The 23,044-nt window shown below is 36.8% G+C and overlaps 1 protein-coding gene across 2 annotated transcripts; it reads left to right on the top strand.

The window, feature by feature from the left end:
• The first annotated feature begins 344 nt into the window (after window positions 1-344).
• Window positions 345-22,226, top strand: LOC141337017 (transportin-2-like). 2 transcript variants are annotated; one of them, XM_073842750.1, is made up of 25 exons: window positions 345-422; window positions 1,595-1,694; window positions 3,280-3,355; window positions 3,506-3,655; window positions 5,983-6,089; window positions 6,321-6,454; window positions 6,559-6,640; window positions 9,972-10,094; window positions 10,181-10,299; window positions 11,360-11,420; window positions 11,612-11,783; window positions 11,998-12,150; window positions 13,244-13,469; window positions 13,599-13,770; window positions 13,854-13,940; window positions 14,027-14,134; window positions 14,221-14,379; window positions 15,598-15,685; window positions 15,815-15,913; window positions 16,026-16,121; window positions 16,327-16,402; window positions 16,516-16,615; window positions 18,000-18,074; window positions 19,485-19,628; window positions 19,712-22,226. In XM_073842750.1, the coding sequence occupies exons 2-24, from the start codon at window positions 1,596-1,598 to the stop codon at window positions 19,590-19,592; spliced, it is 2,670 nt and encodes an 889-aa protein (XP_073698851.1). In that variant the 5' UTR covers window positions 345-422; window position 1,595; the 3' UTR covers window positions 19,593-19,628; window positions 19,712-22,226. The 2 variants fall into 2 exon arrangements, with proteins under 2 accessions (XP_073698851.1, XP_073698859.1); XM_073842758.1 differs by lacking the exons at window positions 16,026-16,121; window positions 16,327-16,402; window positions 16,516-16,615; ... (1 more) ...; window positions 19,485-19,628; window positions 19,712-22,226 and having other exon boundaries at window positions 15,784-15,915.
• The last annotated feature ends 818 nt before the right edge of the window (window positions 22,227-23,044 follow it).

Genomic DNA, 23,044 nt, shown 5'->3' with positions numbered 1-23,044 from the left:
TGTTGTATCATGTAGTATTTATTTACATTTTAGTCGTTTTCTGGTTGTGTTATTAATTGGCTTTGTTAATGCTACATTTATATTGTTCAATTTTATGTGGACATAATTGTTGCAAACAATGCAACAATTTTTTTATTGCATTCCAAATTTGTAACTGTTATATAGACTCTTTTTGCATTTACGTGTGTAAACATACAAATTTCATTCCATATATTTTTGTTTCAATTAAATGTATTGCTACAAGATAATCCCTCTTAGATTCTATTCATTTGAATTTGGCCACAGTGTCCCGCTGACCGAAAGATCGTCACTTCCTCATTGTAGCGCTGGCGCTGCGGAAGTGTTTGAAAGTGCCATTACGAGAGACTAGCGTGAGCTGCACGCTAGACCAGCAGATCGATAGGCCTCCACACGCGGCATGTGTAAGTGAACACGACCTAGTTTTCATTTTTAATACTATTTACGTACTATAAATATATAGAGAGAGAGACTTTAACGCAGTAATAGTTCGTAGCATGGATTAGAACGAGTATGCATGCTAGATCATGTACTAAGATATACACTTCTTATGTGCGAATGCTGTTTTGTGCGATTCGATGGATTGGATTTACTTGTTGCTGTAGGATTTAAAGTTTCGCATGAGGTTTTTCTTTTTATACAGGTCTTATTATAAGGTTATTATTGTGTATTAATGCAGATCGTGTCTGAGGTTTTCAAACTAACGTACACTGTTGCATAAAGTGAAAGACAAGGCCGCAGCATGGTATGCAGGCATGACCATGTGCACTGCTTTCTTCTTTATGCTTTGATGTCTTTACTTAATAACGAACAATCATTTGGTCAAACATTGGATAAACGTTTTTTAACAACTTTATGCAGATTTTAGGACTGTTATTGAATTGCATAAACTCTATGTATAAATTCTTAGTTCGCAAAGTACCGGTTTGTCAATGAATGCTTGTAGATTAAGTGCGCAACAGATTATACGAGTTGAATCGATTTTAAACCGATTTATAAACCGAATTTAGTTGATTAATATAAGTAAAGGCTTTTTATGCAAAGTGTTTTTCTTTTAAATAAATAGAATGCTTTTAGGAAATAGATTTGATACATTATTTCGTTTTATAGGACAATATTTGACCGAGATGCAGCTATCTGAGGGTGCAAAAAAAATACTAAGAAAATCGCCTTTAAAGTTGTCCAAATTAAGTTTTTAGCAATGGTAGAAAATGTACTAAATATCTAAATGGAACATGGTCATTATTTAATATCCTAATGATTTTTGGCATAAAAGAAAAATCAATCATTTTGACGCATACAATGTATTTTTGGCTATTGCTACTAATATGCCTGTGCTACTTGAGACTGGTTTTGTGGTCGAGGATCACATACACAATGTGAAAAAAAAAAAAAAAAGTTTGCAGTGCACAATATGCAAGATCGTAGTAGTGGACTAAATTGCTCTGCAGAAGTACACAGACCACAAAGTGGAAAAAGTTGTTTTGCACTCATAGGTGTTGCAAAATAGTTCTATATGAGGAAGTATTTTATTAAGTCATGAGGATAGAGAATGTAATTGTGTCTTTATGCATAGGATGGAGTGGCAGCCGGATGAACAAGGCCTCCAGCAGGTCCTGCATCTCCTGAAAGACTCCCAATCTCCAAACACAGCCACGCAGAGAGCTGTGCAACAGGTATCCTCATCTAGAAAGCCTAGTATTAGCTGGCAGTTACAGTGCGCAACTTTTTTTTTAATACAGATAACAGTGTGACAAAGATGTTTTAGTAAATGGAAATACTGATGTCATTACATAACTTTACAGCTTGGTTTATTTTAAGAACTTGTGAACTGTAAACCGCCAGGTTTCAAATGCACTCAATGGTTATCAGGCTTTTTCCACAGTGCAGTAATATGTTTAAATACCTGTTAATGTGGCGTAACATGGAAAACAATTATCACCTGTGGGTCTTTTATTGACCTCTAGAGATTTATACATGAATAAATAAAAGAAGCTGAATAAATGAGCTTTCCATTTATGTATGGTTTGTTAGGATAGGACAATATTTAACTGAGATACAGCTATTTGAAAATCTGGAATCTGAGGGTGAAAAAAGTCAAAATATTGAGAATCACCTTTAAAGTTGTTCAAATGAAGTTCCTAGCAGTGCATATTATTTATCAAATTACATTTTGATATATTTATGGTAGGATATTTATTAAATTTCTTAATGGAACATAATCTTTACTTAATATCCTAATGTTTTTTGGCATAAAAGAAAAAATCATTTTGACCCATACATTGTCTACACAAGAATAGTTTTGTGGTCCAGGGTCACATATATACTATAAATACATTTTCATCTGCTTTACCTAAGTAGCATTAGTATACATGTTGAACTGCACCTATTTATCTACAGTCAGTTACCATTTTTAGTACAGTAACCATGTGGTAATGTCATTTATCTTAAAGGAGACCTCTTATGCCTCTTTTTACTATATGTAATCTAAGTCTCAGGTGTCTCTAGAATGTGCCTGTGAAGTTTCAGCTCAAAGTACCTCACACATAATTTGTCAATTTGAAAAAGCTTATTTTGAGTGGGAGCAGAAACGTGCTGTTTTTGTGCACGTGTCTTTAAATGCAAATGAGCTGCTGCTTCCCGCCCATTTTTCTAGAATTAGGCTGTGCCTTTACAGCTCATGCTTTTAATTGTCCAGTGCGCTGAAATCATGCGTTTTAAACCATATTGGTTTAAACATCTGATATATAATTAAGTTCTCTTTCATGTCTTATTGCGCTTAAACTGTCAAATACGCACAAGTTTGTTAAAAGCACACAAGAGTTACAAAAACAGTCGGTTATGTCTGTGAAGGTAAACAAACTGGGAAAGAATCACGTTTATATTAGATCTGTGTGGCAGTAGCGTAATATACAGTAAATAAATCAATAAATCCACTGCTCTCTTGTCTCCTGAGGCTGGGACTCTAAATAGTGTTCAGTGCTCATCTGTGCAGCCAAAGGCAGAACCGTTAGCATGCTTTGCTCAAACTTTTGCCATGGTGTTAGAACTGGTACATCGTTGTCACTTGCGAAAACAAAACGGCGGCACTGTGGGTAAAAACATGCAGATTTAGGGTGCGGCAATTGAGATCTCTTACCGCATCCTTTTTCACATTGTCTGTTCGTACATGCACTGGGGACCTGGTTATAGCACTTACAAATACATAAAAGGTCTGACTTTTATTTGTCAACTTTAATTCTCTTTCATTTTAACTCGCAGAAACTAGAGCAGCTGAACCAGTTTCCCGATTTCAACAACTATCTCATCTTTGTCCTGACGAGGCTGAAAACTGAAGGTGGGTGTCTGGGTTTATTTTTGTGTGAAGATCATCTCATAGCATTTGTTAAATCGTATTACTCATGTGGGTTGTTCCGTGAGGGTTTCAGACAGTCTTTATGTATGACTGATTATGTAACTGTCTGTTTCCTTTCTTCATGCTTCACAGATGAGCCCACTCGATCGCTCAGCGGTCTGATTCTGAAGAACAACGTGAAGGTTCACTATCAGAACTTCCCTCCTGCAGTCGCACACTTCATCAAGCAGGAATGTTTAAACAACATCGGAGACCCGTCTCCTCTCATCCGTGCCACTATCGGTGAGTCTCTCAGCTTGGCCTAGAATAAGCCAAGCATCTCAATGAACTCGAATGTTAGTGGCTAGAAATTGCATTTTGTGAACGCAGTCTTTATAAAAGGGATAGTTCAACCAAAAAATGAAAATTCTGTCAAATTACTCACTCTCAAGTCGTTCCAAACCTGTAAGCCCTTTGTTCATTCTCAGAAGACAAATTAAGATATTTTTGATGAAATCCAAGAGCTTGCTGACCCTGCAAAGAAAGAAACACAACTGACACGTTCAAGGGCCAGAAAGGTAGTGAGAACATTGATGAAATAGTCCACGTGACATCAGTGGTTCAACCAAAATTTTATGAAGCTGCAAGAATATTTTGTGCAAAGAAAATGAAAATACGTGTTGTGGTTTTTTTGGTGAACACACGTCGAAGACTAACAGTGAAGAGAAAGTTATTTTTGTTTACTTTGTGCACAAAAAGTATTCTCGTATCTTCATAAAATTACAATTGAACTATTTATAGTGGCTATTTTCACTGTTTTAACAATGTTCTTACTAGGGCTGCACGATATTGGGAAAAAATTACATTGCGATATATTTTTTTCTTGCGATATATATTGCAATGTGTAAAAATTCATTTGTTCATCAGGTTGTTTTGAACTGCTTAAAAATCAAATAATAATTCAAGAATTGGGGTAATTTTGTAAGCATTTTCAAAGAATAAAAAATGTAAAAGTACAGTAGAATCAAAACCCTGAAATAAAATACTTTTTAAAGCTTATTTTGGGTGGTTTCATAAACAGTTTGACTCACCTTATTCACTGTCAATTCAGGCAATTCAAGGCTCTAATATGAAATTAATAATGAATGTTGCTTTTACCCTGATGAAAGGGAAATCAGCTTCTTCCTTTCACGAAAAACATTAAAAGCTTAGCCAAGATGGAGGAACAGCTAGCCGATCATAGCTGTTACAGGGATAACATTTTTTAGCAGCAGAGCTACTACAAGCAATTTTTAGTTTTGGAAATCCATTTATCTTTGCTGAAACATGGTTGCTTAGCAACGGCAGACGCCACTGGAGCTCAAGTTACAGAGCGCTTTGGAAAGGAGGAGAAAGCGGCGCGCCTAGCGTTTTCCACGCGTTTTTAGGCGCGACATGTGAACGGTCCCTTAAATTCGTAGTGTTTCCGTGAGTTGTGGCAACAACTGCCAGGCACTCCCGACAAAGCACCTGTTTTTGGTCAGCAGCATCCTTTTTTTTATCCAAAATACTTCCATATGACTGTTGCGTTTCTTTTTGCGACCAAATCTTCCATTTCGGCGCTTTTCTCCTGTCCCGCGCTCATTTCGCCATGCGCACGCAGAGACTGCATGCATGAAGTAGGTGAAGCAACGTGTGCATTGTAGTTTTTAAAGAACCCTTATACATGAGTTAATTACTTTATTTTAGACAAATATAGATCCGTGAATAGAAAGTTTAGAAATATAGAAAGTACATTTTTAAATCAGACACACACATTTTTTTTTTTTTGCCCTGCATCGTGACTGCCACGATGTGACTAACGCACATGCGTACATCGCGATGACGATGCTGAAACGATCTATCGTGCAGCCCTAGTTCTTACTACCTTTCTGGGCCTTGAATGTGTCAGTTGTGTTGCTGTCTATGGGTCAAAGAGCTCTTGGATTTCATCCAACATATTTTATTTGTGTTCTGAAGATGAACAAAGGCCTTATGAGTTTGTTTTTGTAACATGTTTTCAGCAATACGTTTCTAACACTTATGTGTTTAGAAACAGTTGTCTGAATTGCCTTTACACAGACTTGCAGGACTGTTTGATGAATAGGAAGTTCAAAAGAACATTTATTTGAAAAAGTAGAACTTGGTAACTATAAATGTCTTTACTGTGACTTTTGATAAATTTATGTGCAGTCAGTGCACATATATCAATTTTATATTTGTAACCTTGACCACAGAACCAGTCTTAAGTAGCATGGATATATTTGTAGCGATAGCCAACAATATATTATATGGGTCAAAATGATTGATTTTTCTTTGGGGAAAAAAATATTGATATTAGGATATTAAGGTCCTACCATAAATCAAAACATATTTTTTGATTAGTAATATGCGTTGCTAAGAACTTAATTTGGACAACTTTATAGGTGATTTTCTCTTTATTTTTTTATTTTTTTATTTTTTGCACACTCTGATTCCAGATTTTCAAATAGTTGTATCTCAACCAAATATTGTCCTATCCTAACAAACCATACATCAACGAAAAGCTATTCATTCAAATTTCAGATGATGTATACATCTTAATTTCAAATTTCCTGTCTCTCTGTGTTCAGGTATCCTCATCACAACGATTTCCACCAAAGGCGAGCTGCAGACATGGCCGGAGTTGCTGCCTCAGCTGTGCAACATGCTCAATTCAGAAGACTACAACACCTGTGAGGTCAGTATGTTTTCTTTTTGCTCTTCACAGCTGTCTTAACTTAAACCTTTCTTTGTTCTCTCACTCTTTTATCCTGCTCTTCCCCTTCTATTTTGTGTACAATTTTCTTACGCAAATGTGTTTGGAAATTATTCAAGACGTAGGCAAAGTAGCCACGATGCTTTCTGAATCAGATCTGCAGATGTCCCTGAGTTGTGTGACTTATCTTAGTTTGTTCTCATGCACACGCAGGGCTCATTTGGAGCTTTACAGAAGATCTGCGAGGACTCATCTGAGCTCCTGGACAGTGACGCTCTCAACCGACCCCTCAACATCATGATTCCCAAGTTCCTGCAGTTCTTCAAACACTGCAGCCCCAAGATCAGGTAAGTCTGCGAGAGAATGGATGGAGTTATTTTTCAAATGTCTCACTAAATTGTTCTGGAACAAAGCGTATGGAAATCGAATGGTTGTTCATGTGTGTGTTTAGGTCTCATGCTATTGCCTGTGTAAACCAGTTTATCATCGGAAGAGCGCAAGCCCTGATGGACAACATTGACCCCTTTATTGAGGTACCTGCAGTTTGAACGTGATTGATTTAATAAATAAATTTGCATGTCACCTCGGCCATGAAATGGCAATTTCTGTGATCCTATGAACTTGATGGTCAAGTGGTCAGTCACATGATCTTCATATGTGACCCTGGACCACAAAACTAGTCGTAAGGGTTTTATACATTTGAAATTTGAATAAAAAAAAGCTTTTCATTGATGTATGGTTTGTTATGCAGGGTTCAGAGAAGGTGCTTAAAGTACTTGAATTTAACTTTTTGAAATTTAAGCCTGGGAAAACCCTTGAAAATGGCAGTATTCCTGAAGAGGTATTTGAAGTATATTGAAAGACGTTGAAAGTGTTTAGAATGTGTCTTTAATATCTTTTCAAGCAAAATTCACACAATTAACAAAAAACAAAATGCTTTTTTCACTTATTTCAATTAAAACTAGTAAGAAAATGCATAAAAATAAAGCTAGCGAGCTAAACCAGTAGTAGCACTGACAATGTCATGTAAACATTGCTGAAGACGTGAAAAGAGGAACAGATGAACTGAATCAATTGAGTGAGTCATTTACACTAGAACCACTCCAGTTGATTCAAACTTGTAACTTTGATCATTCATTTCAAGTGATTCAATAGCAAAAACCGGATCAAATTACAAAAGCCACTGTTGAATTTTGACATTGCTTGTAATGATTTTAAAAAGCATGTACTGATGGGTTTTTCGAAACCACAAATCAGTTAAACCATAGCGTCGCAAAATGATTAACTGTTTCGAAGTGCTCCAGTTGGATCGCATATTGTGAATTATTTGATTTAGACCGGGACTTTGGAGTGGTTTCGCGAATCATTTGATTTAGATTTGAACTTTGGTGTAGGTTCGCAAAATATTTGATTCGGTTTGGGACTTCAGAGTAGGGGTGGGCGGTACACCGGTGTCATAGTCAGCACCGGTGTGACATTGCGCCACGACATGGATTTTCTAATACTGTCAATACCGTAAAAAACAATAATGTGCCTCAAACGGCTGCATTTACATCAATAATAGCTAATTCTAAATTAGCCATAAAATTTTCTTCAAACGTTCAGTTGTGGTCTGAATACCTGTCCTTATACTATATATCTTGTTGTAAATAAAGTAAAACATTCGCATCAGCTTTGCAGGTGGTAGGTAAAAGGGGAGTGGCCATTAAACAACTGGTAAAAAATCGTGAAGAAAAGGTTGGGCCTGTAGCCTATACCAGGGACGGAGTGGCAATCGGGACGGCCGGGACTTCTCCCGGTCAGCCGGCCAAAAGATTTATACAGCGGATCACAAATTGAGCGGGCGCGAGGCGAACTAATATTGTATATAATTTTCGCACTTTTAACTGAGTGCTCCCGCTGTTTACTTTTACTTTCGATTTTTCTTATAATAGATATTTGTCAGTGAGTACAAGATTGCAGCAAATCCTCCAGTCTATTTTTGTCATATCTCTTTACATTCGACCCGTGATCATTCAAATCTAAAGGTCATTGTACACTGAGTCCGATTTTCGTATGCATTTTTTTTTTTTTTTAGTTTTCTCATATTCGCCATCCTTATCAAAATGCTTATGCGAAAATGCAGAAAATCAAACACGATCTGAATTTTTTTTATGACAGACGAAAGTTTCAGTGTGTAAGAGGCAGTGTGTAAACTCGATTAACATAACCTGTATTTTTTTTTTTTAACGTGCAAAAATCTCAGACGAAAATTTGGTACTTGTGTGCAACTCCAGCAGCTCGTGTTGGATGCAGGGTTGCCAAGTCCTCGTTTTTCCCCACAGAATTGGTCTACTTTTAAACTGTTGCCATGGGTTGATTTCCCCCAGTTATTTAAAGGGTTCCGAAACCCCCCTGTTTCAGCACTGGCTACTCTCACCACAGTTTTGAAAAATGCTGCAGAAGTGGGCGTGGCGCGCTCACAGCGCTGCGTGGAGTAGAGGGGAGATCGGGGAGAGAGACCACACAGACAACTTTGGGTTCAGACAGTTTCATTTCGCTCCCCACGAGTTTAAAACACAAATAAATGTGCATTCTTTTGCACTATGCATCGAAAACCTATATATGAACATACTGTTGAACCACTAATAACTATTAAGGCTTATTTTGGCGCGTTTATATAAGCCTTTTGATGGGTTGCGTCAAAGAAAAACTGCTTACACTTACTTTGTGAATGAATCGCGTGTGCCGGACTCTTTCACTCATGAACGTTCCTCTCAGTTAATGTAAGCGATCTCAGAGCCATAGAGAAACAAACGGCTCTGGGCGATCTCATAGACTGAGAGAGACTGAAGCGCCTGCCACAGCAAATCAGCAAGCGCTGTCGTGAATAATTAAGCGAATCGACTTCTCATAGGATAAGAACACGCAGCAGCATGAATATTTATGAGACACCGACGCGTCATCGATGTACTATAGTCCATCGCCGCGTCACAAAAGCTGACGTCAGGACAATGTAGATTTTAAACCCGGAAGATGAAAATAGCGCAAAAAAGCTCAAAATTAACCAGTTATCTCTAACAATTAATATTAGCAGATGCCAACGCTGCTTTCTATGATGTGCAACACAAACACTTCTGCTAAAATCTCAGAAAAAGTTGCCTGGGGTTTCATAAACCTTTAAAGGTTTTAAATTTTGCAGAAATTAAATTTCAATAAAATATTTTTTGTTTTGTTACCACTAATCATCGATCATTTCACTAATTAATCAATAAGCCTTTGAGTTATACATATTCTAGCAAATAAAGGTCACTTCAGTTTTTGAAAATCTTATGTAATTACAATTATTATACAATAAATTGGTAACACTTTAAAATAAAGGTTCATTAGTTAACATCTAATAATAAACAATATTCCCACAGCATTTATTGATATTAATGTTAATTTCAGCATTTACTACTGCATTACTAAAATCACAAGTTACGTGACTGGGCTTTACTGGAGCACCGAACTTGTGCAAACATCTACATCACTTTCACACCGCTGTCAGGTTTTGTTTAGTTCGTTATTGAGAGGAAAGTGGTGCAGCATATATTTACATATTCATCCAAACTCTGGTTGAGGTTTGGCTGCATTTGCTCTGGTTTGCTCTAAAGTGCTGTCTTCTCTTGAATTGCATCAGAATTTACGTTACAGTCTTGCGCTACAGCGCCACACTGGTCAAACCGCATTATTGCAGGCTCTTCCATTAGGTCATGAGATTAAACAACTACTCAACAACAGAAAGATTTGTAGAATAATCATTTCAGCCCAATATCAGCCAAATATGGCCATTACTGCAATTCCGTTGTTTTAATTGGTTTTCCTCCTCGCCTGTTATTCCAGAGTCTGTTTGCGCTGGCCGCAGATGAGGACTCGGAGGTGCGGAAGAACGTGTGCAGGGCTCTGGTCATGCTCCTGGAGGTGCGAGTGGACAGACTCATCCCTCACATGCGCAGTATCGTTGAGGTGAGATGAACTGCCCCTGTCTTGATGACACAGAAGTGGTGTAGATCTTGAACAGTCAGAGATGCTGATGTTGACTGTTTGTGCAGTACATGCTGCAGCGCACACAGGACCCGGATGAGAACGTGTCTCTGGAGGCCTGTGAGTTCTGGCTTACGCTGGCTGAGCAGCCCATCTGTAAGGACGTCCTGTCTGGACATCTCGCACAGTAAGTGACCTTTCCTTTGTCTTGTAAAAGTCTATATAATGGGTTCACTTGGCGCTTAAACGCACCGGGTCAGTTTAATACATGAACATAACAAAATATGTGATTGCAAAGCAATCAGGAAAAAAAGGCTTTACATGCAATTTTCCCCCCAAGTCCATAACATGTAAATTCATATAAAAATGCAAATTAATAATATTGGCCACAAATGCGACCATTTTAGTCGAAGGCTGGAGCTCTGAGACATTCAAATAACTGCAGTATAGCAGAATCTCTACCAATTGACATTTTTGTTTTTGCACGGTATTTAGCAACTGAACTTCCTGCCTGTTGCCATATGCTTTCATTCGTTGCTTAATTGTCAGATGCTTTTATAATTTCATTAACACCCCAGTGACTATTGCATCCATCTACACTACTAGTCAAAAGTTTTTGGACAATAAGATTTTTAATGGTTTTAAAGAAGTCTCTTCTGCTCATCCAGCCCTTTTTTTATTTGGTCTAAAATACAGCAAAAGCAGTAATACTGTAAAATATTTTTACTGTTTTAAATAACTGCTTTTTATTTGAATAAATTGAATAAAATGTAATTTTTCAGAATTCTTTGAATAGAAAAATCTAAAGATCAGCATCTATCTGATATTACAAAAAGCTTTAACATTATACACATTATTTTGTAAAACATTATCTTTCAAAAGCACTTTTTTTTTTTTTTGGAAAGAAATTATAGAAACTTGAGAATTCTACGCCGCTGTTTTTAACAATAATAATAATAATAATGTAAGCAGCATATTAGAATGATTTCTGAAGCATCATGTGACTGGAGTAATGTTGCTAAAAAATCATGAATACATAACTTTTCTATTTGAATACATTTTAAAATGTAATTTTAAATAGTGAATACATTTCAAAATCGTACTGTTTTTGATGTGCTTTGGATTGAATATCAGGCTTGGTAAGCAGAAGAGACTTCTTTAAAAACGTTAAAAATCTTACTTTTCAAAAACAGTTGACTGGTAGTGTATACCAAATATCCTGATGTTCAGTGTTGACTTTTTTTTAGACTGGTTCCTGTTCTGGTGAACGGGATGAAGTACTCTGAGATTGACATCATTTTGTTAAAGGTTTGTTACTTCACTTTACTTCACAAGAACTTCTACACCAGCCTTTCCTTGGGTGTGACGATAACATATCCCTGATTTTCTCTGTGATTTTCAAGTATTCATACTGTCTGACCCACAGCCTTCAACTCAGTCATTGCTATCTAGATTTGGCTGTTCAGTTTCATCACACTGATGTTCTGCTTCCTGTATAGGGTGACGTGGAGGAAGATGAGGCCGTGCCAGACAATGAGCAGGACATAAAGCCACGCTTTCACAAGTCTCGTACGGTCACCCTTCGGCACGAAGGTGATGAAGGCGAAGAAGGAGAGGAGAGTGAAGAGGATGATGACGATGATGACGACAGTCTGTCTGACTGGAATCTACGTAAGTGTCTTGTATTAAAAAAAACAACCTGATTCTGAGGTTTGCTCACATATTTGGTGTTTACTGTGGAGATGATTACACTCAATTTTGTGATTGTCAGTGATGTATTCTACTCATACTGTCTGATCCACAAAAAGCTTTCAAAGCTTGAAGTTGAATTGGAGCTTGGAGAAACATCTAACCCCTATCTATTACATGTGCGTTTCCTCCATAGGCAAGTGTTCAGCAGCCGCCCTTGATGTCCTGGCAAACGTGTTTCGGGATGAGTTGCTGCCTCACTTGCTTCCAGTGTTGAAGGAGCTGCTGTTCCACCCGGACTGGGTTGTTAAAGAGTCTGGCATCTTGGTGCTGGGAGCCATTGCTGAAGGTATGGGACAATGAATGCATGGAGGTGTAAAATTGAACTCTCTTTGCTCTAAATCTAGGCTTTTGTAGGTCAAAAGTTTACACCCCCTTTTCAGAATCTGCAAAATGTTTATTTTTTTTTTCCAAAATAAGGGATCGTACAAATGCATGTTTTTCATTTAGTGCTGACCTTAAGATATTTCACACAAAAGACATTTACATATAGTCCACAAGAGAAAATAATAGGTGAATTTATAAAAATGACCCCATTCAATGATTTTTAATACTGTGTCTTTACCTGAATTGATCCACAGCTGTTTTGTTTAGTGATATTTGTTAATGAGTCCCTTGTTTGTCCTGAACAGTTAAACTGCGCGCTGTTCTTCAGAAAAACCCTTGTTTTTGTGAATTTGAACCCTTTCCAACGATGACTGTATGGTTTTGAGATCCATCCTTTCACACTGAGGGCAACTGAGGGACTTGTATGCAACTGCACCTTATATGCAAAAACAGTCACTGATGCTTCAGATGGAAACACGATGCGTTAAGAGCCGGGGGGGGGGGGGGGGGGGGGGGCTCTTTTTGAATTTGAAGATCAGGGTAAATTTAACTTTTGCATCTTCTGTAGCCTCTGAAGGGCAGTACTAAATGAAAAAGTATGATTTTTAGTCAAAATAAGAAATGTACACATTCTGTTCAATAGTTTTCACCCCCAGCTCTTAATGCATAGTGTCTCCTTCTGGAGCATCAGTGAGTGTTTGAACCTTCTGTAATAGTTGCATATGAGTCCCTCAGTTGTCCTCAGTGTGAAAAGATGCATCTCAAAATCATAGTCATTGTTGGAAAGGGTTCAAATACACACAAATGCTGGAAAACCAAAGAATTACTGGGAGCCGAAGGATTTTTCTGAAGAACAGCATATTTTCAAATGTAACTTACTCCTTTGGTGCAAAGCTAAATTTTCAGCATTCAGTCTTCAGTGTCACATGATCCTTCAAAAATCATTATAAAATGCTTATTTGCTGCTCAAGAAACATTTCTTATTATCTGTGTTGAAAACAAATCTTTATATGGTAGGATGACTACTCTAAACTCATCCTCTTTATTGTCCTCAGGCTGTATGCAGGATATGGTTCTGTACCTGCCGGAGTTAATTCCTCACCTGATCCAGTGTCTCTGTGATAAGAAAGCACTGGTCCGCTCCATCGCCTGCTGGACTCTGAGCCGCTATGCACACTGGGTGGTCAGCCAGCCGCCAGACTCCTACCTCAAACCCCTCATGACAGAGCTGCTCAAACGCATCCTCGACAGCAACAAAAGGGTCCAAGAGGCCGCCTGCAGGTACGTTTGGTGAAAACCACCATAGATAGATTTTTGTGGTGCTTTTCAATCTTTTTCTTTCAGTCTGGATGGTGTTTGTGAAGATTTATTGGCATGTTGAGCTAACCCTGGGGTTTTTCCTTCCATCAGTGCATTTGCGACTCTGGAGGAGGAGGCCTGTACAGAGCTGGTTCCCTACTTGAGCTTCATTCTGGACACACTGGTGTTTGCCTTCAGCAAGTACCAGCACAAGAACTTGTTGATCCTCTATGACGCCATTGGAACTCTTGCTGACTCTGTCGGACACCATCTTAACCAGCCGGTAAGATCACTGTGCATTTGAGTGTTTAAAGATGAAAATGTTCAATATGTTTCATTATTAAATGTAACCGTTTTGTTTAACAGGAATACATCCAAAAGCTCATGCCGCCTCTTATTCAGAAATGGAATGAGTTAAAAGATGAAGACAAGGATCTGTTCCCTTTATTGGAGGTATAGTTTTACGACTTTGGGAATTTCATGCATCAAAATCTGAAATGTTTAAGAATTTGTTTTTAAGTCACTTTTTCTTCTTGTAGTGTCTGTCTTCAGTAGCCACAGCACTACAGAGCGGCTTCCTGCCCTACTGTGAGCCGGTTTACCAGCGCTGTGTCACCCTGGTTCAGAAGAACCTTGCTCAAGCCATGGTCAGTTGACATCAACAGCTGTAGCATGTTGTCTCTTTTTTTTTGCTTCATTTATTTAGATTTTGATGTTTTTTCTGTTGTTGCAGATGTATACTCAGCAGCCTGACCAGTACGAGGCCCCTGATAAAGATTTCATGATTGTGGCCCTCGATCTGCTCAGCGGTCTGGCTGAGGGACTTGGAGGTCATGTAGAACAGCTGGTCACTCGCAGCAACATCATGACCCTGCTCTTTCAGTGCATGCAGGTATGGTATATTAAATCAATGCATTTTAAATATTATAAATATAATATTTCAGTAATAATGATGATAAATATTTGATTTATAACTATCGTTGTTAATAAAATAATTGTGACCCAGGACCACAAAACCAGTCATAAGTATTTATTCAATATGTAAATATTTAATCTATTTTATTTCATATATTTATATTTAAATATTTTCTTGCTCTTTCTATGTATATATACTTTGATCAACTTTTTTTTTAATCCATTTCAAATGTTGACTACTGTAGTATAATTTCATACACTATATTACCAAAAGTATTGGGACACCTTCTAATGAACAGGTTTGACTACTTCCATGAGTACAAATATTAATGTTAAGCATATAATGGTATTCTAGGGTATTGTATGATTTTAATTTTGTAGCAACAGTTTGGACGGGACCCTTTTCTATTCTAACATGACAGTGCATCTGTGTATAAAGCAAGGTTCAAAAAGAAATGACTTGATTCAGTCAGTGTGGAAAAACTTGACTGTTGTGCATAAAGCCAAGTCCTAATCCCAGCTGAACACCGCTGGAGTGACTTTAAATGCAAACCTTGAGCCAAAAACTCATCTCCAAACCCCAATGACTTTTACATGTAGATACAGTCATTTTAGACTCTTCCAAAACAACAACAGAGATGGAAATACAGTTTTTAAATGATTTATGTTTCCATCTTTGTTGCCACAGTTTTAAAAAGTGCCTTTTTCTGTTCTAAAGAAAGTGGTGTCCTAATACTTTTGTCCATATAGTGTATGTACAAGTCATTGGTGTTTGGTGATTAGTTTTTGGCTCAAGGTCTGCATTTAAAGTCACGCCAGAGCTGGGATTAGGACTTGGTTTTACCAGATCAGTCGAGTTCTTCCACACTGACTGAATTAATAGTTTCTTTTTGAACCTTGCTTTATACACAGATGCATTGTCATGTTAGAATAGAAAAGGCTCCTGTCCAAACTGTTGCTATAAAACTGGAAACACAATCCCCTAGAATATTATTAAATACTTAAACATTAATATTTGTACTCATGGAACTTACTAAAGTAGTCAGACCTGTTCATTAGAAGGAAGTCCCAATACTTTTGGCAATATAGTGTATTTAACTTTGATATATTCAAACGCATTTATTTGATGAAGAAAATCGAATTGTCTGCTGTATCAACAAAGCCTAAAAGATTTTTTTCCTGATTATAATTCAAGGACACCATGCCAGAAGTGCGTCAGAGTTCGTTTGCTCTGCTGGGAGACCTGACTAAAGCGTGTTTCCTTCATGTGAAGCCCTGCATCGGTAAGCTGCGCCCTTTGACTCATACTGAGTGAAGTCTGACACATGCCGAGCCGATTTCTCATGCTAGATGTTGCTTCTGTGTGTGTTGTGCTGGTCAGTTTGTCATTGGTGTCCGTTTACCCTCTCTAGCTGAGTTCATGCCTGTCCTGGGCCTCAATCTCAACCCTGAGTTCATATCTGTGTGCAACAATGCCACATGGGCCATCGGAGAGATCGCCATACAGATGGGTGAGCGTTTATGCACTCAGTTATAAGAACACAATGATTTGCATATCTAATATCTGTTCTGTGTAATTTTGAACGGCCATTTGATTTTCTTTTTTGTCTGGGGTTTTTCCAGGTACGGAGATGCAGCCGTTTGTGGCCTTGGTTGTTAATAACCTTGTGGAGATCATCAACAGACCTAATACACCCAAAACTCTGCTGGAGAACACAGGTAAATGAATACAGCAAGAATGCATGCAATCATCTGAGTGAAATCACACTGAACATATGATGAACTCTTTAACAGACATTCGAAATCTGAATAATCTGTGGAAAGTTTTGTTTTCTGATTACTTTAGTGTTGACGAATTTTTAACTTAACTTTAAAACTTTGAAACACACTCATATCCTTTTTTGTACTTGTGTGTGTGAAACAGCTATTACGATTGGTCGGCTGGGATATGTGTGTCCACAGGAAGTTGCCCCCATGTTGCCACAGTTCATTCGCCCTTGGTGAGATTGTGTGAACTATTTCTGGTTTCATGCTATTTTAACAATGAATTTGACTAAACTTCTGAAATAAATGGCTTTTTTTTTTTTTTAATGTGTTCCTTTTTTCAACTTAGGTGCACGTCGCTTAGAAACATTCGGGACAATGAAGAGAAAGACTCCGCCTTCAGGGGCATTTGTGTAATGATTGGGGTAAATCCTGGAGGAGTTGTACAGGTAAGAGGATATAGTGGAAATCATTCAAGATCAAATCAGTCATATAATTAAAAACTCATTTATTATATATTTTTAATATTTACTTGAGTTGATTTTAAACAATAGACAGACATAGTGAGATTAATGTATCCAATCATTTACAATAAATACAATAAAATAACTTTAGATATGATAAACTCTAAGACATTTAAAGGCATAGTTCACCCAAAAATGAAAATGACCTCATGATTTACTTGCCCTCAAGCCATCGTAGGTGTATACTGCCCTCCAAAGGCTAAGTGCAGTAACTACGCGAACAATGAAACTGAGAAAAATGCCTTAAGTTTTTACAACAGCTAGTCAAACATGTTGACACTCTCGTTTCTCTGAAACTGGACAAAATTAAACCAGGAGACTTTGCCACAAGACAAAACAGTTGTCACAAAGTCGATTTTAACCCTTAACGCAATTTTGACCAAATGTATAGTTACTGCGCTTTGCCTTTGGAGGGCAGTATATGACTTCTCTCTTTTCAGGCAAATACAATCAGTTATTTTAAAAATGTTCTGGCTCTTCCATACTTTATAATGTCAGTGAATGGCTGTTGAGATTTTTGAAGCCCAAAAAACTGCATTCATTCATCATAAAAAGTGCTCCACATGGCTCCCGGGGTTAATAAAGGCAGAATCGTTTGCGAATATTTGCGGATATTTTTCACTTTAAAAAGTTTTTATTAACCTCCTGGCGTTGAGTACTTTTTATGATGGGTGGATGCAAAATCTCAACAGCCATTCACTGCCATTATAAAGCTTGGAAGGGCCAGGACATTTTTAATACAACTCTGATTGTATTTGTCTGAAAGTCATGTACACCTAGGATGACTTGAGGGTGAGTAAATCATGGGTAATATCATTTGTGTGAGAATGATTTCTTTAAGGTAAATTGATATTTTAATTTAACTGCATTGGAAATTTGTTGAATTTATAACTCTTATCTAAATGTAATATTCATATTGTATAGCAATATCAGAAACAAAAGCAATATAAATATACAGTGTACATTCTCTGATGTACTTACTACCTAAAATAAAAAATTATATAATTTAGTAAATTTAAAATAAATAATAAATTGGGTTGTTGGGCTAAGGGCTGCATACTGTATAGCAATATTAAAAATAAAAGCAATAAATTAATTTGTGTAGAATTTTCTCTTTATTCTCTTATGTACTTCCACAAAATAGAAATAAAATGTATCTAGTTTAACCAGTTTAAATAAATAATGGGTTTGGATGAATGTTACCAATACTGTATAACAATTATTAAAATATTTATAAAAAAAAATATTATATGAGTTGCTGGACTAAAAGTTACTGTTGTGGCTTTAATGCAACTTCTTTTGGATGCAGGACTTCATCTTTTTCTGTGACGCTGTGGCCTCCTGGGTAAATCCAAAAGACGATTTGAGGGACATGTTTTACAAGGTACATATGGTCTTTTTCTGTAACTAACAACTTTGATTTGATGGGTTTACAGTTGGCCAAGATAGAAGCACAATTGATCTGACCAATCATAACGATTCTGCCATTATTTCCAACTAACAAATCAGACATTAGGGATGAGATAATACACCTACCTCCTGATTCAATACTACCACAATTTTTTCTCTACAAGTATTGCGATTCAATATTGCTATTAGGGCTGGGATGATATGCTAGTCTGCCAATTCAAATGTTCAACAAAATGAGTGCTATGTTACTTTGCAAACTGTTTTAGTCATGTTTTCCTGGCAAAACAAATTTTACTTTGTTTACCGCAAAGTTTATTTTGGTCATCCTATTAAAAATAACATTCAAATTGGATCATTTCAGAGCTTTAAAGTGCTGGAAATAGTTATGTTAAGAGCTGGAAAGTCTTTTAAAAAGGTGTTTGAATATCTTTCTCAAAGGAATACCACAACACCATGGTTCTAGTTCGCATTAATACTTCTGGTTTTCCGGCGTAAGTCAGATCTTTATAACAGAATTCTGGGCAGAATTTGAGTCTCACTAGATCTTACAGCTGCCATTTTCATTTTGTGGTGAATTCAAACACTTCTTACTGGATCTAGCAGCATTGTGCAGTAACAGCGTCACAAAATCAACTTGGCTCCCAAGTAAAGCTTTTTTAAACTTGGACACTTGAGCTGATAAATGATCCTTGCTGTGCAGCTAAAATGTAACTGTTTAGTTTCTCTTTTTTCTGAGGTAAAAGAGGTAATTAATTCTGAGGTAAACCAATTGATTTTTAAATGGTTTCAAAAAGAATTGTGATAGATGATTCTTTTTTTTTCTCCCACCCCTATCAGACAGGAGCATATATTTAACTTCTGTGGACTTAAACTTGAAATATTGTGTATTGACCTCTTTCCGCAGTTGAAATAAAGCATAAAATAAACGTGAATGAACATCAGAATGCATTTTAAGGAAAGAAGAAAAGACAGTTCGTTAATGTGTCAATTGATCTAATAAGGCAATACAGTGATCTGTCACTTTAAAGAGCCACAAAACTGTATTTATTGTTTGAATGTCTTGAAGACAACATTTTAAAGTCTAGACCTTGTTTCATACCAGAAGTAACCAGGGGCGTTTTCCATTAAACAAGTTTACCAAATAAGTCAGGCTTATTTCAGTTAGTCTGACTTATTGTGACTTGATTTGGCTCAACATAAGTCAGACTAACTAAAATAAGCCTGGCTTATTTGGTAAACTTGTTTTATGGAACACCCCTCTGCTCTGTCTTGTCTCTCGATGTTTGTCAGACATGGCAAAAGTAACTAAGAAGGGAGGGTTTTTGCGAAGGGTCAAATGTCTGTTTCAACAATTATTTATTTTTTTTACTTGTTTCTTTTCTAGATTTTGCACGGCTTCAAGGATCAGGTTGGTGAGGAGAACTGGCAGCAGTTCTCCGAACAGTTTCCACCACTGCTAAAGGAGAGGCTTTCAGCCTGCTACGGCGTGTAGAACGCCGCCCCTGCTGACATGGGAACCAACTATTAGGTCAGAATAACCTCAGTGATAAAGTAAATCATCAAACTAAATCAGCTTTGGCCGTTTGTTGAAACTCTTTTTCTTGTTTGCAGGTCAAATCTACGGGAGGGTTACTGGGGAACTCATCCATGTCTGTTTGTGGGAGCTACCTGCTGTTAGAGCCAAAGATGTGTGACGGTTTGCGATCTGGGGCGATCCCGCTTCCTCCGGCTCTGCGAAAGAGGATTTGAAAGAGTTAATGTGAAATCAACCTTCTTATTGTCACAGTTTGGCTTCTGACCTGCTCAGAATGGGAATGAAACCTGAAGCTCAGGGATCTGAGGGTTCGTTCAGGCAAGATTCACCAGCTGCTTTTTGGACAAAACGACGCCATTCAAATAGTCCAGCCTTAGCAAACGCCTGGCTTCTCAGCTAGATGCCAAAAGCACACAAAAAACACAAACTGCAGCGAGCGGCATACACGCTTAAGGCAAAATGTGCCTGAACAAATTATGTTTTCTTAAAGCGACAGATCACCCAAAAATGAAAAGTTTTACACTAATGTCACTCAAAACAAAAGTTATATCGTCTTTAAGATGTTGGATAGCACAATTGCTCTTTTACATTTAACAAAAAGTGCATTATAGCTGCAAAAGTTAAGATTTTTAAAGTAGTTATGCAACTTTTCTGAAGCCATGCAGGGGTTTGTGTGAGAAATTGGCTGGAAGTAGTAGTTATTCGCTAAAAGTCTCACTCAAGTCACTGTCTACTTTTGTGTTGGAGGGAAAATTTTCATTTTTGGGTGTACTTTTGTTTAAAAGTTAATTCTATAACGTTTTTAGTTGGCTAATGACAGAAGCATGCAATCATAATGACGCATTCAGTACATATTTCTGAGTTTTCTGCCTGCTTGATTACTTTCCATGGCTCCACATTACATCGAGCTATATTTTCATTCCATGAACAACCTGCTTGCTTCATTTATTGCTGATAATTCTGCTGTAACCAGTAAAGAAACCATAACGGAGTTGCTGATTATATGATGGTCACGCAATGTTTCATTAAGCACATCTTTTGTTTCCTCATTTTTGCGCATAGCAAGAAAGGCAATGTGGTTTCTTGATTCAGTGACGAGTAATCTTTTTTTCCTTACTGATCGCTGTGATCTGTAGTCTGTATTTAAGCATTATTATTCCTTTTGTGCTGCAAACGTCACGTAAAGACTGATTTAAGAAAGCCTGCGCCAAGAATTCACTGTAGAGATGTTTGCCTCTGCTGCTTTTAAAATAAATTCTAGGGAGTTAAAGAACTATAACGCTTAAGGAACTTTAGTTAGTGGTGTTATTGATATGCACTTTCTCTTATAACGACTGTCGGGTTCCCCCTCAAAGCTTGGGAATCTAGTGTAGTTATGAAGGCCGTTTTGTTAGGAGTAAGAATGCTTGGCTTGTGTAAGGACAATCTAATTAATTATCACATGAGAGAAAAAGCTATTTCTTTAATGAGCTTAAATTTAACACTGAGGAGTATAATTTTAGCAAAGAAAACTAACCTGTGTTAATAGCATGTAATGGTGTAAGATTCTCCAGTCTACAGTCAACACGATATGCAATTGACTAATGAATTGTGGAAAAACATACAGTATAGAATCAGGAGCGCAGTGTTAGTGAGTCCCGCTTAACTTAAAATAGTAAAACAGCATTTGATTTTAAGTATAACGTCATTGGAAGTTTGTCATTCTGTGTCGATGGGGTTTAGAGTTTAGGAAAGGTTTCCCAAATCGTTTTTCCTTATTTTTAGTCGTTTTGATCCTACTTTAGCCGTTGTCGTGGTTTTAAATGCCTGTTTAAGCAATATGCATGTTCATCTCTAAATGACAGTTGCGTCTAAAGGTTTCTTCTCTCATTAAACACTAGCTCTGACAATCTCATTTTTAAAATGTATACTTTTTTTGTAAGCTGCTCCACCCTTTAGGGTTTTTTTTTTTCTTTAATGTTTTTTTGTTTAGATTTATTTCACAGATTTGGTAAGCAACCCTGTTAAACATTTTAATTCAAAAGAATTTAAGTGGATATTGTGGTAAGGTTTTAAAATCATGCTGTATTTGTAAGTATTTAGAATTGGTTATCTATCTAAAACTGTCGAATGGAATAGCGTCACTTTCTAAATGATTAATGCACTGATGCATTTGCTCCTGTTACTGTAATGACAATATGCTGCCAAGCAGACCTGTGTTCCACCAAGACCTTATTTTTTTTTATTTTAATTTGATTTTGTTTTTTTTTTACTTTTTGCATTTTATTTAAATGATTTTAAGTATTTTTGTTTAAGTGTTTAATATACTTTTGTTTAATATATTTTGTTTTGTGCACATGCACAAAATTTTTTTAGACTTTAAAAGTTTTCCTTTTGGTTTCTTTTTGTTTTAAAGAATTTTATTTGTTTTTATTTAGACATTTTGCGATTGAGAAATGCGTTTAGCTTATGATTTTCAGAAAGTCTGCTGATGCATTATGATGTTTTTCTCACCCTTCCCACTCCTCAGTTTCGATGTCGACTTGTTTTTTCACTAATCACCTTTCTTTGAATTCTTTGAATGGGGAAATAAACATTTTCTGTCTAATTAAATCTGTGTGGTCTGATTTTCTCCTTTAGCTGTCTAGATGTTGACATAATGGTCTAGACAGAAACTCAAAATGCATGCACCTAGTGACTTTATTGTTCACTTTATTGCCAAGACATTTCATTCCGTGCTTTACTGCATTCAAGTTTAAGGTATTAGTTAAACAGACTGTTACTGTCACGTTAAGTTCCATTCTAGCAATTGGTATTAATATACTAATTACAAATAAGATACTCTTGAGCTTCCTAATCATCATAATATATACAGTTGAGGTCAAAAGTTTACGTACACCTTGCAGAATCTGCTAAATATTAATTATTTTACCAAAATAAGGTTTTTATACAATTATACAAAATTAATTAACCAACTGTCTTTTCTTATTTCCTTAAAATGCATTCTGGTGTTCATTCACGTTTTTTTAATGCTTTATTTCAACTGCGGAAAGAGGTCAATACACAATACATAAGTTATACAAAAATATTTTTTTAGTACTGACCTAAATAAGATATTTCATATAAAAGATGTTTACATATAGTCCACAAGGGAAAATAAGTTACATTTATAAAAATTACCCTGTTCAAAAGTTTACATACACTTGATTCTTAACACTGTGGTGTTACCTGAGTGATCCACAGCTGTTTTTTTTTTTTGTTTAGTGGTAGTTGTTCACGAGTCCTTTGTGTGTCCAGAACAGTTTTTCAGCTGTTTGTGTATTTTAAACCCTTTCCAACAATGACATGGTTTTGAGATCCATCTTTTCAAACTGAGGGACTCATATGCAACTATTACAGAAGGTTCAAACACTCACCGTTACTTCTGAAGG

The sequence above is a fragment of the Garra rufa genome, chromosome 1 (genome assembly GCF_049309525.1).
Source record: "Garra rufa chromosome 1, GarRuf1.0, whole genome shotgun sequence".
NCBI classification, from domain to species: domain Eukaryota; kingdom Metazoa; phylum Chordata; class Actinopteri; order Cypriniformes; family Cyprinidae; genus Garra; species Garra rufa.
The sequence above is the reverse complement of the archived record's forward strand: the minus strand, read 5'-3'. Positions and strand labels throughout refer to the sequence as shown.

What these genes read in the sequence shown, in the direction of transcription:
- LOC141337017 (XM_073842750.1), top strand. Translation starts at nt 1,596, where the DNA reads ATGGAGTGGCAGCCGGATGAACAAGGCCTCCAGCAGGTCCTGCATCTC. An exon ending in ATCTGTTCCCTTTATTGGAG is followed by an intron (nt 13,941 to 14,026) that starts GTATAGTTTTAC and finishes TTCTTCTTGTAG; the next exon opens with TGTCTGTCTTCAGTAGCCAC. An exon ending in TCATGTGAAGCCCTGCATCG is followed by an intron (nt 15,686 to 15,814) that starts GTAAGCTGCGCC and finishes TACCCTCTCTAG; the next exon opens with CTGAGTTCATGCCTGTCCTG.